Here is an 18,470-nt window from a genome sequence, read left to right as displayed (position 1 = left end):
GGGTAATTCAGGTTTATGAATATTTGGTAAAGTTCTTGTAGTTTTTGGTCTCTGTCAGTTGGATCAGAGCAAATGCGATTGTACCTAAGAGCTTGACTGTAAACAATGGATCTAGTCACGTGTGCAGGATGAAAACTAGAAGGGTGTAGATAAGTATAGCAATCAGTAGGTTTTCGGTACAGTGTGGTACTGATCAGGCCATCCTTGATTAGTACTGTAGTGTCCAGGAAATGTATCTCTTGCATGTTGTAATCGAGGCATAAGTTGATGGTGGGGTGTAGATTGTTAAAGTCTCTGTGGAATTCTTCTTGAGCCTCTATACCATGGGTCCAAATCATAAAGATGTCATCAATGTATCTTAAGTAGAGGAGTGGTAATAGGGGGCGAGAGCTGAGGAATAGTTGTTCCAGGTCAGCCATAAATATATTAGCATATTGTGGGGCTATGCGGGTGCCCATAGCAGTTCCACTAATCTGGAGGTATAAATTATCCCCCAAACGGAAATGATTGTGTGTGAGAACAAAGTTACAGAGGTCAGACACCAGATTGGCTCTGGTGGTATCAGGGATGGTATTCCTGATTGCTTGTAATCTGTCTTTATGTGGAATATTAGTGTACAGAGCCTCTACATCCATTGTGGCAAGGATGGCGTTATCAGGAACTTTTCCGATGTTTTGTAATTTTCTCAGGAAGTCGGTGGTATCTCGGATGTAGCTGGGAGCGTTGGTGGCATAGGGTTTGAGGAGGAAGTCCACGTAACTGGATAGTCCAGTGGTAAGGGTGCCAATACCTGAAATGATAGGGCATCCAGGGTTTCCGGGTTTGTGGATATTGGGAAGTAAATAGAATAATTCAGGCTGCGGCTCAGATGGTGTGTCTGAGTGAATGAGGTCCCAAGTAGCTGCAGGGTGTTCCTTCAGTAGTAGTTGTAATTTCTTTTGGAATTCCAAAGTGGGATCAGCGGAGAGAGGTCTGTAAAATGTGGTGTTGGAGAGTTGTCTGGCTGCCTCCTGTTCATAGTCTGACTTATCCAGGATGACAACAGCACCCCCCCTTTGTCAGCTGGTTTGATTATGATGTCTGGGTTATTTTTGAGACTCTGGACAGCATGGCATTCAGCATAGTTGAGATTGTGTCTCATTTGGCATTGTTTGTGTATAATGTCAGCCTGAGCACGGTTGCGGAAGCACTGTACGTAGAAGTCCAGACTTTCACTACGACCCTCAAGGGGAGTCCACATAGAGTTGCTCTTCTTTTTGTTGTTGGTAGGAGGGGTCGAGAGAGTCAGACTGTTGTTCATAGGTGTGCTGGAAAAATTCCTTTAGACGGAGGCGGCGAAAGAAGGCTTCAAGGTCACCACAGAATTGTGTTAAGTTTGTGGAGGAGGTAGGGCAGAAGGAAAGACCCCAGGATAAGAGAGACTCCTCTGCTGGGCTGAGTTGGTAGTTTGAAAGGTTAACAATATTGTTGGTCGAGCTACTGTTATTGTGGTTGAAGTATCCTGAGGAATGAAGTAATGAAGAAAATTTATTCTCTTTTCTTTTTTGTAGAAGGAGGAAGTGTGTTTTATAAATATCTTGTCTGGCACTGGTAAAGCCTCGTACTGTGGGGTCTTGCGTGGATGCCTGTTCATTGACTTTCAGGAGCAGTGTTCCATGACTCCCTGGATTGCCACAATGCTAGTTGCTACAGCGCTGAGATCAGTTTCATCAGACTTGGCTGTACAGCAGCAGTCACTCATGAAAGAAATGGCCTCACTTGACCATATGAAAGTAAAAATAAATTCATTACACTCCAAACATGGTCAGTAACAAGCCAAAAGACTGGTTTATTAGCAGGAAACAGCTCAGGGTTTTGCAGGTCTTGCTGTAATATTTGCAGTACCACTTGTTTATGCAGATAAACAGAGCTTGTCTTTTCTTATCTGTTTTGTCTTTCACTAGTTAATAATGGTAGAAGCCTGAACGTTATCAAACATTGTTTTTGTAGTACATTCATGCTGTTCTTGGCTGCAGAAGTTTCCAAAATGGATGATAAATTGTCCTGAGGAGTGAGTTGTACGTCACTGGAAAAACTCTCCTGGTAAACTAAAGAGTAAATAACTCTAAGACATGCAGATATCTATGTTTATAGATTGTAACCATGGATGGTGGCTAAAATACAATGTTTCACACAGTGCCCCAAACAAGCTGGAAGATACTTTTTTGATGAGAGAAAGTGGGGGGAGCCGGGGGGGGGAGGGGGAAATATTTGAGAGGAATTTTTTTTCTCTCTCTGAAATTTGAATACATATCCCACAGCCCACAAGGAAATGTCAGAGTGCGTGATATCTTGTTAGTTGGCAAAAGCGAGAAAAATCTCAAAACTACTTTAAAAATTGCATGTATTTATATACAATATTTCTTGTCTGCCAGAAAAGTTTTGATCAAACCATTTATGGTCTGTATTTTCAAAGTGCTGCTTGCTCAACATTACTGGACAATTGTGTATATGTAAATGCATTCTCTTACTTGTCAGAACTCAGAGGTCCCATGTTAATCAGAAGAAATATGTGCAGAGGGGAATTGAACCAGCCTCTGCCAATAATCATATTCTCTGATCCTGATAACATCTGTGCTGAATTTTCTTTCTTTATATAAGTAAACAGTTGATGTTTTCTTAATATTTAGCATATAGTGTGGTGTATTACTCTGAAAGTACAACCTAAAAACATATTTTAGCAGTAAGCAAGCCTAGGAAATGGCTGATGGAACTGATTAACTTTTATATCTGAAGAACTAAAAAAAAAAAAAAAATCTACAATTACCTGTTCTGTGGAAATTCTACTAGTAACTAATGAATTTTTAGAATATTTTGTTTTTTTTAAAAAAGGATCATTATAGGTCTTCTCGTCACTGGTTTACATAAAAGCTTGCGCCAAATAATTTTTATCTGAGATGTAAAACAAATGGGCAAACCAAAATAAATAATGAACCCTACTGTAATGAAAATGAAATGCAGTTAGAACCAGACTTAGTGTAAACTGAACCTAGTTGAATGGAAGTCCTGGCTTTTGAAACTGTAATCACTGTCTGGCTATGTGTGAGGAAAACCAAAGGAACATGTTTATTGTGAGAGAAAGGAGTTTGCACTTTAGCATAGGACAACATCTTTCTCATAGCTAGAACTTTCTGAATTAATTAATGCACACGTTGGCTATCAGTAAGCTGCATTTGTTACCTAAACTGATTTACTACTTTAAAATTTAAGGTGATTTTTGTTTTAAATCGAGGGTTGTTTCTAGCCTAATAATTTTGGGTAACAATCAGAAGACTTAAGCATCTGATGTACGTGCCATTTTCCAGAAATCACTATGGGGGGGGCTTCAGCCCAGTGCTGCAGCAGGGGATCCAGATGTGGCCCAGCTTCTGCCCCATGGATGTGTGCCCAGTCCTAGGACTGTCTGCACGGGGGGCAGTAGGGGCTGAGCACCCCCTTACGTGCTGAGATAATTTTGGCTTTTTGTGACACTTTTGGAATGTGTTGGGGGTTGCTGACCTGTGTGTCAGTATTAAAGTAGAATAGGCCTTGTTCTGCAGTACTATTAATCAAGGTTCACTTAATTACTTGAGTGGAGCTGTGTTGATTTACATCAGCTAGAGATCTCATCTGTTGTATTCAGAACACAGGTTAGATTAGAGCAAAAGACAAATAAGTAACCTGCATTGTTGAGAGACTCTTTATGCTAAACTAGTGTGGGAATATTTGAAGAATTATTTTTCATTAGTGGATTATGGTATAATCTGAGCCGTGCAATCTGATCTGCCTCCTTTAAAAAATCTGTTCTGAGATCATTCTCGCTTCATTTCCAAATGTCTTCTGTTGCCTGCTGCAGTTACTTCTAAAATAACGTTTATATATTTCAATTTTACTTAGATCCAGTTAGAGCTGGATGACAGCGTTGTTGGACTAATTTTTTCCATCACTACTCTAGTGACTACCAATTTTTGTATGAGATGTTTGCCAGGTTCTGGAGATGACTTAATATCATTTATTTATGTCATTAAGTAACATAGTTCATGAATATGACTGCTTAATTTTATCAGTATATTTGAATATTTCTGAATCATCTCTTGATTCAGTAGCATTACTTCAGTTCACAGTTTACATTCTGGAGGTGATTTGACAATTTTATATTGACTTCCATTTGCATGATCAAACTTCTTCTTTCCTCCCTCAGTGTTTGATTGTTGGAGGTGGTCCATGTGGTTTGCGCACTGCCATAGAACTTGCCTTTCTGGGAGCCAAAGTTGTAGTTGTGGAGAAGCGGGACGCATTTTCAAGAAACAATGTGTTGCATCTCTGGCCTTTTACAATTCACGACCTCCGGAGTTTGGGAGCGAAAAAATTTTATGGAAAATTCTGCGGAGGATCTATTGATCATATCAGTAAGTACCAGAGACTACATCCACGTGTAAAATTTTGTAAAATGCTTGCTGTACAGAAGAATTGCTTCAAAAAATATTACTAGAGCTCTTTTTTTGGATTGGCTGGGTAATGTTTCTTTACCGGGATAGCAATGATCAATCCTGAATGAACATGAATGAGCATGTGCGCCGCACACACGAGAGAGAGAGAGAGAGAGGAAGTTTGTATTTTTTTAAAATGCTATCCAGAACCAGTTTAACAGGTTTCACTGTTGGATGCTTTTTAAAAGTGTATTCTAAAAATAACAGGTTTTACAGCTGTATGAATGATACTGCTGCTTTGTATCTAACACCTTAATTACAGTATATGCTTCATAAAATACAGAAGAATGGATAGTGCTTGTCCAAAAGTGTGTTTAATTCAAGTTGAGCAGTAATAAACTTCTTGATCATGAATGTGGAAATGTTTGCACATATTATTGAGAATAGACCCTTTAGAGAAAAGAGTACTAAATAACAAACCAAATGTATTTAATAAAATGCACCTTTGGAGGACTGTCTGGATTGTCTTAAAAAGAAAATGGGATGGAGGAGAGAGCCACATAATCAGATGTTAATTTGTTTTCTTTGGAATGTGCATTTGTCACAATCACAATATAATGACATAATGTAGATGTGAAAGTTGACATCCTGTCCCCATTGAAGTCACTGACTTCAGTGGGACAGGATTTCACCCTTAATATCCAAACATAAGGGATGAATGTCACACATTTACACTAATAAACCTCCTGAATGAGTAGGCAGACCATTCTAGGATAATTGCATATTAGCTTGCATAGTTCAGATGGATGTCACTGCCACCTGTGTGTGTTTAATTTAATAAAGATAAAATAAAGTAATAAGGAGGGGAGGTGGATAACAACATAAAAGATTGTGAAGAGTAACAGAGAGGTAGCCATGTTAGTCTGTACTCTAACAAAACTGTTTTTTTTTTTGTTTGTTTTACAAAAGATTGTGGAAATCTAAATGTGCTTCCAGCTCACATAGTATGGGTGGGGCTGGAAGTTACCTATTAATAAAAGTGCCTGGCATTTCATATTTTAAGACCCTATTTTCAATTGATTATAGTGTTCCCAGATTTTAACTCCTGGGCTGAAATTTTCCATGACCATTGTCTGTGTCAGGATAAATTTTATTTGGAAAATTTTAGGCAAAATGTTTCAGCTGTTGCCTAGAATGAGGCTAAGGATGAAGACTCTGACTTTTTCCTATGAGAAGCTCTAGCATCTCAATAGCTTGGAGCTGAGACTTGAAGTTTGATAGAGGAGTGGCTCTTGTGTCAGGGTTGTTTGCTTTCTCTATGAAAATCTGTCCAAATTTTCAAAATAGAGTTCCAGATGTTGTCAGTTGCAAGCGGCCAATACTTCTGCAAATCAAGGCTCAGGGTGTCAAAAAAAGCATCCAGAAAATGAGGATTACTCAGTTAATGACCAGTGGGGAAAAAGTTTTTAGTTCAAAGAACTGCTTGGTTTCTAGGGACTCTGACAACAAAATTGAAAACATGTTATGTATCTGTGCGGGGTCTAGAACCACTGTGGTTTTTTTTTTTTTTTTTTTTTTTTTTTTTTTTTAATCGCCAGTACTAGCCGGTACTGAGTACCGGCACCTCGTCAGCCCCAGTCATGGAATTGGCTGGGATAGGGGGCAGGGAGCCGGCTGAGTACTGGCTCCTTGTTTTGTACAAAAAAGGCATTGTGTAGAACAATATGGGGGCCCCCAGGTGCTAGCACAATATTGGGAAATAAAGGAAATGCTGTTGCATTGTCTAAAATGACACATGCTGTTGTTATTCACAGGTATTCGACAGCTTCAGCTTATCCTCTTCAAAGTTGCACTTATGCTGGGAGTTGAAATCCACGTGAACGTAGAGTTTGTGAGAGTTCTAGAACCTCCTGAAGATCAGGAAAACCAAAGTACAACTGAGTTGTGATGTTAAAATAACAAAATTAAGAAGCCAGTAACTTTGTCCTAGTGAATTACTCTGATTGTGTGAAATACCTGTATTCTCATGTGACATAATTTCTAATCAGTTCAAGGTGGAATATTTCCTCTTAAAGAAACTTGTACCTTTCTATGAAATGGTGTGTGGAATCATAACCATGATAACTATCACTGTGTCAGTACACTGATCCATTTAAAAACATGCCCTGGTCAAAGAAATAGAAGTTGTTCACTATGCCTGCTGGTATATGCTTGAAGTTTGTAGGGAGGCTAGTATGGCCTTCCCCTAGCTTCTTGGCACGAGAACATTAGATAGCTAAATATGAATTTTGAAGATATCTTTAACCCCTATGAACCAAATGTTGCTCTTTCTTCAGTCCTGTGCAACTCCCACTGACAGTTCCCTGTCAGATGTTAGCCATTCTCATTGAGTGGTACTTAACCAGTGTGTATAAATGGGGTGCAAAATTTAGTACAGAATGAGCAAGTTTTCCATTTTATATCTAGTCAGCTAGTACTGCTTCTATGTTTTTAGGTGACTGTGGAGAGATGAAATGAGATAAAGGGATACTAGTTATGATTATATCAGTATTTGTATTTAGAATATTTGTCAATGTAAGTACAGCTACAACAAACCTTTTTAGGTTCTGCTTTAGGTCAATGAAAGTGAGGCAGCTTTCTCTAAAAAGTTGTAGCATTTTGGCTTGGTTTTATTTCCCCCTCTCTTAGTGGAAGCTGCTTTACAGTTTTTAAACTAAAACAATTAGGGTCCAATTCTCCAAACAATGTGAGTTGTTGCAGTGAGTTCAAGCTGGGAGTACCCGCATGAGTAAAATCTCACATATATGTATTCGCAAGATTGGGCCCATAGTCACCATACTGTTTTTGCATGATCACAGTGAAGGCATTCCTTTTCTGCCATTAGCTTACAAAATTAATCCTCATTAACATTAGTGGGGAGTTGCACGCTGCTTTGAATCCAGTGGAAATTGTATGTATATGTAGATGGAGTCAGCTTGAGAGGGAAAATAGACTGTTATCCTACATGCTTTCCTTCACATTCTAACAATGCAATATCTGAATCAGTTTTATTACTTCCATCTTTAGAGAGAGGCTGGCGGGCTGAATTTCTCCCAATGGATCACCCTCTGTCAGAGTTTGAATTTGATGTCATCATTGGTGCAGATGGTCGCAGGAACACTTTAGAAGGTGGGTTAAAAAGAAAAAGAAGATGTTCTTAAGCTCAATGCTGATATTTAAAGTACAGTGAAAAGGCTCAGTGCCAACAGGAACAGAAGCGAATGGGTTACCCCTCTTTCTCTCCTTCAGTGCATAAGAGTCTGCATATATAAATGGAAATTCCTTTATGCGACGTCTTCTGCCTTTATGACGATGATTTCATCTGTACCCCAACAAGGGAGACATTTACCTCATTAGTGATTCTTAGTGCCATCTCTGCCAAACAGTTTGTAGGGTTCATGTTGTGTGGGTGTTGCTACCATGAGTCCCAACTGCAAGGTTAAGAAATAACATGTTGCTTTAATTTTCTGGTGTTTGTGTGTTTCCTAACACATTATTGTCATTCTCCTTGATATTTTCCTGTGAGTCAGCTGCATATATTGAAATATCGGTCATATGATGACTGCCAGATATTTAATGAATGCATCAGTGGAGTTGTTCTTGGGGTTGGTGATTAATATCAAAACCAGTCATTTCAATCACAGCTGGAAGAGATAATACATAACTGGGAGGAAAGGAAGGTCCTGTTGTTACATCTTACAGTTCCCAGACAGAATTCCAACCCCATGAGTTGCTTTTGTGAGTGAGACATTAGCTAAGCAACCCCAGCCTCTCATTAACAAACCTGTTACTTAATTACATGTTCTTCTGATAGCTGTAATTATACGGATGTTAGTTTCAACTCAACAAGTTCCTGAGTTCCCTTTCTATTAGTCTTAGTTTGCTCCACATTTGTCAGCTTTTTCTTGCATCTACCAAACATAATACAGCATTTACAGGAGAAAATCCATAACTCCTTAAAAAAAAATTCAGTCACACGTGTTTGGCTGTATCTTTAGATAGTCTGTGCAGGATTCAGTAAAATAAAATGACCATCAGTGGAACTTGCTGGGGATTGCAGATACTAGTAAAAGTTTTGGTGCACCCTTTATAGAAACTATCAGGCTAAGGGAAAACATTTGATGCACATCTTGTTTTGTTAGACTGGAGACATTCGTAAAATAGTAATTTACGTGTTATACCTATCCCAGGCAATGGGTGAGGTTGAAACTAGAACAGAAACACACACTTACAGACTAATCTCTATATATTGTGAATTACTTTATTTTCCCTGACACTATGAAATACATCAGCTCAACTGAAAGTCATAATTTTCACCATTGTTTTAAAATATTCCCTACAATCCTGATATTGCAAACATGGATTTAATTAAGTTTACACACACTAGGTATCATTGTACTGCTCAGATACATAAGTAGGTGCATGTTTGCTGGATTATGTCTTAACATCTTGCTCTTGCATATACCTTCTACCTTTCTCATAGATTTAGGAACCAAATACTTTTCAGATTTTCTGTGTTCCTCCTCTTGATGGTTCACAATTTGAATGTGGTTTGAGTTTTAGACAAACAAAACAGGAAGAGCCGCCAGAAGGCTGTTTTTCTTTTTCTAAGTTACTTTTATGAATGTTTCCCTGATTATTTTGATTTACTTTTTTTAACACTTTCAGGTAATGAATAAATGGGTTTGTTTTTGCTGCATGCTTCCTTCTTCTTCCACTCCAGAATAAAAAAAAAAAAAAAAAAACCAAACAAAGAAAAATCCAGCCTTTTGACTTGATGTTCATTACTGTGCCTCCACATATATCTGCAAGTCTTCTGGGGATGGAGATATGCAGACAGTTGAAATAAATGGGATTTTGGAAGAAAGGGAATCCACAAACTATAAACTGGGTGGTGGATTGGTGCTGGCTTGTGAAAGAGAGAGCTGGTTTTAACATTTACCCCCATCCCAGGGTGTGGTTTTGAAAACTTTGGTTGGTTTTACACATCAGCAAGGATTACAAGAACATCTCTCCAGAATGCCAGTGTTAATTGTCACTGATGGGGTATCATAGCATTAAAATGTTGCAGAGACGTAACCCAGCTTTGTTTAATAAGTCTGCAAAAGCTGATGAGTGATATTCGGTGTGTGTGAGATTGGCAACCATAAACTTTTTAAGATGGGTGGATCAACCTTAACAAATGAATATCTGTGTTGCTGTAGTGCTAATTCTTTCCCTTGTTCTGCAGGTTTTAGAAGAAAGGAGTTTCGTGGAAAGCTAGCTATAGCTATCACAGCCAACTTTATCAACAGAAACACAACTGCAGAAGCCAAGGTGGAAGAAATTAGTGGTGTTGCTTTCATCTTCAATCAAAAATTCTTCCAGGACCTTAAAGAGGAAACTGGTAGGTCCTCATCATATTTTTTCACGATGAAGCAAAATATTCTGTAGGCCATCTTGGTACATAGAGGGTCACCTGCTTACGCCATCAGAATATACCTTTTAATGTATTATATAAAGCCAAACATTTCTGCTACTTTCAAAGTCTTAGGGAGGGAGGCATTCATACAATGGATTCCCATGTAAGCCAATGATCGTTTTATTGGTGACGTAACCAAGCCTATGGCAGCCTACACATTTTCCCTTTCTAAGATGATTATTTAGAAGGCTAATGATAGTTTTTGACCAACTGCAAATTTTTTGTCTGTCTTGTGTTCTGTGTTGCGGGCTCCTTTTGTTTTATATACTCTGCAATCTCAGTTGGGGACTGCATGTATTTATGTTTGGGAGGTGCCTGAATTAAGCTTAAATGAAAGCTGCTTGTACAAACTATATTGGTTATTGATGACAAATGGTTAAACTAATGAATTCAATTCATTAAAGTTAGGTTTTTCCTCACAAATATCTTGTCTCTTTCAGGAATTGATCTGGAGAATATTGTTTACTACAAAGATAGCACTCACTATTTTGTAATGACAGCAAAAAAGCAGAGTCTTCTGGACAAAGGTGTCATTATCAATGTATGTATAGATGCACAGCAAAGTCCATTTATTTAGTTGGCTAACGCTATATAAGAGCAGATGAACAAAAGGTGTTAATTGACTCTTTTTGAGCATTTTATGGTTAGAGTCTGAATCACTGAGATGGTGTTTTACCTGTGCTTGATTAATTATGGCAGTGAGCATCAAACTCGGAGAGAGAACTGAAAATGTTAGGACTTAAATGTCAGTTCAGAAACTGGTTGTAATATGATCTTGAGTGATGCTGTGTAGTCGGTCTGGGGTTCCTCCCCTTCCAGGTCAGTGGATGGCCACTCTGCCCCACTGCCACGGATATCACAACAACCCCCCAAGTCACTAGTTTGGGGGTCCCCACCTTGCCTCAGGTGGGTGCGAAGCAATAGTTAAAGCCTGGCTTTACTTCAGGTGGGCGCTGGGGAAAATTAGGTCATGTCAGGGCCTAGCCCTAGGTCAGGGCGACAGCAAACCCACCATCTTCGAAGGCCCCCAGCCCTACCTCAGGATGGGGTGGCAAACATCTGAGAGAGCCCAGGCCCTGTTGCAGGGCAGGGCAGCAAACATCCAAAAGGGAGCCCAGGCCCTGGTACAGTGCAGGGCAACAAACACAACAGTCTGTGAATGCCCAGACCCTAACTCAGGGTGGAGTGGCAAACCCAAGAGAGCCGAAGCCCTGGTGCAAGGTGGGACAACTGCCTCAGGCTGGCTCAGGGTGCAGGCTGAAGCCGGTCCACAGGTCGGTTCTCTAGGTCCAGCTGGTCTTCTGCAGGTGGGTTCCACAGGGGTCCCTAGCATGTCAGGACCGGCAGAGTCCCAGGCAGCCCAATCCAGGCTTCATTCCCACTTGGCATGTCCTCAGCCTCCCAGGCAGGGAGCCCAGAGCTGTCCTCTGGAGGCTCAGCCCCCACTGAGTCCTGAGGCTGGACTTTCAGAGTCCGGGCCCTGCCTCCTGACTTCTGGTCAGATAACTGGGAGGGGCCAGGCTCCAGACAAAATGGCTCCCAGAAGGGTTCCTCCACTTCCAGTTAGTGGGGTAGCCCCTCCATCCCACCAAATGCTGGAAGAGTCATTGGCTACACAGGCATCAATATCACTGAAGACAATAAACCTTAATGACTCAAATTGAATTAGGAAAAACAGCTCAGCCAACAACCTGAGAGAGCATTGAACTCTATCCTGGGTTGAAATAGTAAATTGTCCAAAATGAAAGGCAACAGGAAAGTCACTTCCAAATAAGTTAGCCTTGCGTGTCCAAACTCAAATGTTTTAAAAGGTCGTGGCTTTCAGAAACAGAGTGCTCCAGCGTTTTCTGAAATGTCTCCTGTTAGTCACCCAAAAATCGCATACCATTCTGGTGAGGTTACAAAATAGTCACCACAGACTAGAATCATCTTAGGGTAAAAGAAAGTACCAGTGTGTAGACTATCAGGAACTCGTTTGGCTGGTGGGTATTACGTTTGGAAACTCTTTCTCTGAGCCCTTGGTAGCTATTTTCAGCTCAGTGGGTTGAAGTGACGTATTTCTGACATTCTCATTATAGTCATCACACTTGCACTTTCAAGAGTCTCCTCTTCATGATTTTTGCCACATACTAGAACTTACCATTTCACCAATGATCCTCTTCTTGAGCACCCCTTTTTTACCTAGTCCTGAAAAATATTCAGAACAGGACTGTGACCTGGATGATCTCTTCAGTGTGATCATAGGAGTCCTCTTTCTTCTTTCATTTTTGTCTAAAAAAAGTCCATCTTAATCACCAGGGCAAATCTAACCGTGCAGTGTTTTGCCATGACCCCTTGTGAGCTAAAAGCAGTGCTGTGCTGTCCGACTTCTTGGTCGGGCTGGTGAGTTTTTAGTGTTTTTTTCAAATGCCGTCTGTGGACTAGCCTGAGGACAATCAATTTAGCCAAACCCTTTCCTTCCCACCTGGAGAGTACAGCTGAGATCCTGGATGGGCTTAATTGATCATGTGACATGCTCTGGGTCCAGGATGGCTGATGACGTTGGCACCCCTTGGAAAAAGGTCTGACACAGGGGAACGCTGTGCTGCCGGAAGGGGTGGGGCTGGGAACAAGCCTCCCCTTGCCAGCTCTTCAGCACCACCTTGACCATGCAGACCAGGGCTTCAGCAACTATTTAAAGGGCCTGAGGCTCCATCCAGCACTGCTCCCCCATTTGCAGTGCCAGCAGCCAGGGGTCTTGGGCCCTTTTTAATCACTGAGCTGAGGACAGCTGCACCCTTTGCACCTTCCCCTTAATCATTGGGCCTGGCTGAGTCTGTGGCTTTCTAGCAGCTGTACTGCAAGCAAGAGACAGAAGCTGCGTTATCCAGACTTCAGCCCATCGTTTTTTCTGTCCACTAAAAACAGGATCAGTCTTCAGCAATAAACCCCAATAGCTACTGGAAGTAGTCACTGAAATTGCTTGAAATGAAGCTTGTCAGGATCTCTTGGGTTTCAAATGTGTGAGGTGTTTTGTTTTTTTAATCTTTGTGTAGCATTTGTACAACAAAGAGAAAAACCAGATGCCTGTAAACAGAGCCACAGATACCAATTTCAGTTCCTTTTACAGTGCCTCAAAACTAACACAGTATTTTCAAAGGACTCCTATTCTAAAAGCACTGTCCCCGTCTGTCTGAAAAATGGATGATGTTTGAGTAGGCTGCATCTGAATTCACTTAAAATATCCAGGAGTACCTGGCCATAAAATTGTCCAGGGCGGGATATCGTTCCGTTTCAACTCTTTGGAAAGGTACAGTCAGCCTTCTCCTTCCCACTCTGGTCCAAGCCACCCCATTGCTGGGATCTTGCATATCCATCCCACTGCCCCCCACTGCCCATATGAGTTAACTGGCCTGAAAAGGAAGGGGCAGAAACTACAGGCTGTGGACTCTCCACTTGCTTTCTTACAGGATGATTTCCTCTAAATCCCCTTCCAATCCATTTTATCCCATAACAGTGTCCCTTCCACAATGAGAGTCTGCTCTGGACATCTGCCACAAAGACACTAGTTGGCTGCCTCACTGCTGTCACAGCTGGGTTTCCAGATGCTTGCTGATATTTTTATCTAACATTAGGGAAAGGCTATTTGCTCCCCTTTCAGATTAATGCACCCCATTCTCCCTGAAGCTGGGTGCCCCCCAGAAATGTCTGGATGAAGTGGTCTCTGAAATTGCCTGTAGTATAAATAATATACCCTTCTCTGGTCATCTTGAAGGGCAGTATCTCCCTCATCCCCCACCTGCTCAGACTTTCTTCTTCCCCTCACTCAGTTGCAGGGAGATCCACTGACTGGCCAACACTACATACAGGTATGGTGAGGGCATTTGTAGAGCATTCACCATTGCTTTTCTCATCCGAACCCAATCATAGGGCACTTTCACAGTATATACGTGTTCAAACACTTTTTTTTTTGGTGGCATTGACACCAATGCAGATCACATTGTGTTTGGTGCCAAACATAACCTGTGTAGAGAGAACTGGGCTAATATGGGTTATCCATCACTGTCCTTAAGCAACATGAGCCATAAAGAAAGGGTCCCTGTGAAGTTGAGCAGTTTGGGTCGGGTAAATTCTTTCCTAGCCTAGTTTGTAAATAGACTGTTATGTCTATTACGCAGTGTCCCACGTATATACAGTTCTAAGCTATAGGCTCATCAATATCTGCCAAATCACTTGTCATGAAGTGGGGTGACACTGAAGTGTCAACGTGCGTATTTTTTTCCAATAGCGATGGGACCTGAAAAGTAGAAGGCATGGCATATAGCTGTTTAGTGATGATGACACCACCTGAATAGGAGAGTAGTAAATTTACCAAAATAGCATGAAGCTTAGCGGAGGAGATGAGGAAAGCACCACTATAAAGCTTGCTGCATAGAGTGGTGTTATTTCAGGTTTGGGTTCAGTAATAAGCTGTGTTTATATATTAATAAGTTTTCTGAATATCATCAGGCAAATTTCTCTCCATACTTTGCCATAAGATTTGTTGTCACCTGCTATGTGCTATTCTGTTTTCTGCCTCTGCATCCGAATGCTTCAAATTTTCTCATATTGTGTGCATTTTTTTTTTTTTGTCTCTTCAGGACTACATTGATACCGAGATGCTTCTCTGTGCGGAAAATGTAAACCAGGATAATCTGCTATCTTATGCAAGAGAAGCTGCAGACTTTGCAACCAATTACCAGCTGCCTTCCTTGGATTTTGCGTTTAATCATTATGGCCAGCCAGACGTGGCTATGTTTGATTTTACTTCCATGTATGCCTCTGAAAATGCTGCACTAGTAAGAGAAAGGCACAGACATCAGCTCTTAGTTGCACTTGTTGGAGATAGTTTACTTGAGGTATACCTAGCAGCAACAACAAAAAGCATTTTCAATTCATTACAGTGAAAATAATTTTTTATTCTGTAAGAGGAGTTTGGTTTGGTTTTGTTAAACCCCAGGTTCAAGTACTTTAATAGTAAAGGCATTCAGATGACTTCTTTTGACAGTGTAATAACCAGAAAGCATTGTCAGTTTTGTCTGGTTACTGATCATTTCAGAAACTATCTGAGCTGGCCACGTATTTAACAATATTTAGTAACAACATTTTTACTTTAGTTTTTCTGCTTGTTCATAGTTCTCTTTGTTCAAAGGTACACTGACATGTTAAACTTTTTAAATGGCTAATTTTTAAAAGCTTTAATTTCTCATTAAAACCAGCCAGCAATGTAACAGGTATTTGTTTTTTCTTCCATTGTTATAAGGTCTTTATTTCCTGTTTCTCCCAAAGGTAAAAACTATGAGTTTGCAAATGCATAAGGAAACAAACAATTAGCCCCATAGAAGTATTTTATGTGCTGACTTCAATTATAATAACCTGAGGGTACCATTTTAAACCATGTTTCTTAAACTTTTTGAGACCACGGAACACCAAACAATAATATTTTAATGTGGAAAACTTTGAAAATTTTCTTCATAAAATTGTCAGACCAAAAAAAAAAAAACCTGCAAAACAAACAGCAATATATACGGCAAAAACAAAAAGAATTAATTTTATTAGGTATCACAGCAATGAAGAAGTAACATTGTATCTAGTTTCTATAACAGAAAATCTAACCCATCAGTGTATGACATAAATGTCCCAGATGCTTGCAGCACACCTATGAATTGTTTGCAGAACATAGTTTAGGAAACACTGCTTTAAAGTACAGTGTGGTTAGGTATGAAACTTTGACAGACTGCCTTTGCTTAAAAAAAAAATCTAAAGTTGAAGAGAAAGTGACTCCTTGTTAGTCATGTCAGATGCTGGCCCAATGCTGCAGACACTTGCTCATCTGTGTAAGCTGACCTGCATGAGTAAACCAGGTGTGTATCACAACTGAAAACAGAGAAGCATGTCTTAAGCTGGTGTACGTGGCATAGTTCTCTATACTGTAGTCCCAATCAGCCTGTCCTTGCTTTGTACTTTGATGCTAGCAGTGTACGGTAGAGTGAACAAGTAGTATACTCAGGGTTTGTCCCCACTTAATAGCTTAAAGGGCATCCATGACAGCACTGCCAGAGCAGTGTTTTAAACCAAAAGCGTGGCCGTAGCACAAATGCTGGGCAAGCTCTCCCAGTACTCTCTGTAAGTCACCTGGATGAATGAACTAGCTAAAAGTACTGGTAACCTGATTCACATTGGCACTTTTAGCACTGTAACTTGCTGTGCTTGGGGGATGGGGTGGATTGGTGTGGTGTGTTTTGTCGTCTCTCCCACCCCCCCCTTACACCTATGAGACAGAAAGTTACAGCACTGTAAAAGTGCCAGTGCAGACTTGGCCTCAGTATCTCCACTGTTCAGAAATCATCTATCAGATCCAAACATTTCATGAGATTTGGCTTAAAAAATTAGATGAGTTTTTATAACAAGAAATGTTAGCTTTTTCTCCCTCCCTCCTTTCTGGATTTTGAGTGTTTTAGGGTTCACATTTCCAACTGTTTTCTGAATGAGAGCTGGAAACCGTCTTTGGGCAATGAATATAAAAATAAAAGATGGGTGCAGATTCTCATGATTCTAGAAGCCAGAGGCTTTGAGGAAAAACACCAAACATTATGAGGTCTCTCAGTATTGTATACGAGAACTTTCTCTGACGTAGCTTCTCAGAATGTGTGAAAACCTAGCAAGAAAGTCACTCGGCATGACAACTGCTTTGGTGATAAGCAGTGTTCCCTGTAAGCTGTGTGCTTGTGCAGGCTCTCAGAAGAGATTCAAATGCTGTCCAGCAGATTAGCAGAGCACCCGCAGCTAGGTTGTTGTTTCTACTGGTGGTATGCATGCCTCCATGCACATAAAAATTATTCTGCACATGGATGGAGAGAATGTCTTTTTATTTTTATTTTTTTAAGACAGAGGTAAACACTAAACTGTAAATACTCTTTACAGCCCTTCTGGCCGATGGGTACTGGCTGTGCAAGAGGCTTCCTAGCTGCTTTTGATACAGCATGGATGGTGAAGAGCTGGGACCAAAGAAAACCCCCACTAGAGATCCTTGCTGAACGGTAAACTCATTTTCTTCTTCCTCTCCCACTTAAACAGATTTCAGGGGAGTACAGCAATGGTAGAAGATGTCCAAAAGGCAGTGGAAGTAACAAAAGTATTCAGAAGTTAATTTAGGCTACTGAACAGTTTTCTGACGCTTGTGACTTCTATGCTTGGTCTTCAAGTTACATTCCGCTGATGCAAGTGTTCACTGATACACAGGATTAGGACCTAAGTGACTGTTGACCTGAACCAGATTGAAACTTTGAGGAAGATATGTAAGGCTTGATATCAAATGACCAGCCCCAAACACTTGTGAAATCATCTGCTTTTAGTCAAAGAACACATAAACAATATCTTAACAGCAGTAGTCTTCGTTACAGGCACGTCCATTTTTAGCATGGGCTTTTTAGCTTGTGCTGGTTGCTGATGTGACTTTTAGTAACACTTCTAAGTGTGCAGCAGGCAAGAATTAGTATAGGTTTTGGTAATAAGCAATTTTCTATAATCTTAAAAACTGTTATTAAAGACACCAACAAAAAGATTTATGGGTGTTCATGGCCTAAATTTGCTAACATTGTTTAGTGGTTCTAGGGGCAAAGATTTGACACTGTTAGAGCTGGATACAAAGTTTTAGGAATGGATGTATGGAACATTATTTGTTTGTGATAATGATGGGATCAAGACTATAAATGCAGTGCTCTGTATGAGGGAATGAGAAGGCAGAAGTTTGTGGATGGCTCAAACAAAGAGCAATCCAAATGGAAAACTGAATGGAGCAACACAGAAGGACCGGGTGGTTGGGTGAATTGCAGAATGACTGGGTCCAAGGCTGTTTTGTGGTAAAATGAGAAGTTACCCTGGGGTGGAGATTAAAGCAAAACCAGATGGCTTTGCATGATGTAACCTTACTTCTTTCTTGTGGTCTTCTTGCTTCAGGAAGACACAGGCATCACTTAAGTGTCTGTCTCAGGTCTGGAATGGAAAATTTCGCATGCTGAGACAGCACTGGTGGTTGGTGCAGATGCAGGTTTAGTGCAGAGTGCTAATCATTGACAGATTCTAAATAAAGATGATAGTTACAAAAGCATTGTAGGAAAAAATGGTCGCATGTGGACTTCAACTGACACTTTTTTTTATTATTGTTTGTAAGAGAGAGCATTTACCGACTATTGCCTCAGACAACACCCGAAAATATCAACAAGAATTTCGACCAGTATACAATTGACCCTGGAACACGCTATCCAAACCTGAACTCCAGCTGTGTTCGACCTCATCAGGTCAGTTCTTTAAAGGCTCACTTTACGAGATCACAATTCGTTTTTGTCCCAGGAGTAATGTGGTTGCAGTTGAAATGCTGCATAAACAAAACCTTCATGAAATTTTCTGGATTAGATCAAGTTACTTGCTAAAGTTCACATGAAAATAAAATATTCTATTAAAATCACTTGTGGTTCATATAGTCATGCACAAATTGTTTTTGC

At 40.4% G+C, this 18,470-nt stretch overlaps 1 protein-coding gene across 14 annotated transcripts in view; it reads left to right on the top strand.

The window, feature by feature from the left end:
• The window catches only part of MICAL2 (microtubule associated monooxygenase, calponin and LIM domain containing 2), a 223,200-nt gene that overhangs the window by 64,527 nt on the left and 140,203 nt on the right, over positions 1 to 18,470 (top strand). For 13 of the 14 annotated variants that reach the window (XR_012645980.1, XR_012645982.1, XR_012645983.1 and 10 more), the window contains exons 3-10: positions 4,220 to 4,427; positions 6,263 to 6,379; positions 7,515 to 7,616; positions 9,718 to 9,873; positions 10,389 to 10,489; positions 14,568 to 14,825; positions 16,891 to 17,006; positions 18,140 to 18,266. Coding sequence is in view for 9 of the 14 variants with exons in the window: in XM_074997373.1 (XP_074853474.1) it covers positions 4,220 to 4,427; positions 6,263 to 6,379; positions 7,515 to 7,616; positions 9,718 to 9,873; positions 10,389 to 10,489; positions 14,568 to 14,825; positions 16,891 to 17,006; positions 18,140 to 18,266 (1,185 nt within the window). In the remaining 5 variants the exon portion in view is untranslated. The remainder of the gene's footprint in view (positions 1 to 4,219; positions 4,428 to 6,262; positions 6,380 to 7,514; positions 7,617 to 9,717; positions 9,874 to 10,388; positions 10,490 to 14,567; positions 14,826 to 16,890; positions 17,007 to 18,139; positions 18,267 to 18,470) is intronic. The other variant, XM_074997365.1, reaches the window with a different exon arrangement.

This window comes from Carettochelys insculpta, chromosome 6, assembly GCF_033958435.1.
Source record: "Carettochelys insculpta isolate YL-2023 chromosome 6, ASM3395843v1, whole genome shotgun sequence".
Taxonomy (NCBI): domain Eukaryota; kingdom Metazoa; phylum Chordata; order Testudines; family Carettochelyidae; genus Carettochelys; species Carettochelys insculpta.
The sequence above is the reverse complement of the archived record's forward strand: the minus strand, read 5'-3'. Positions and strand labels throughout refer to the sequence as shown.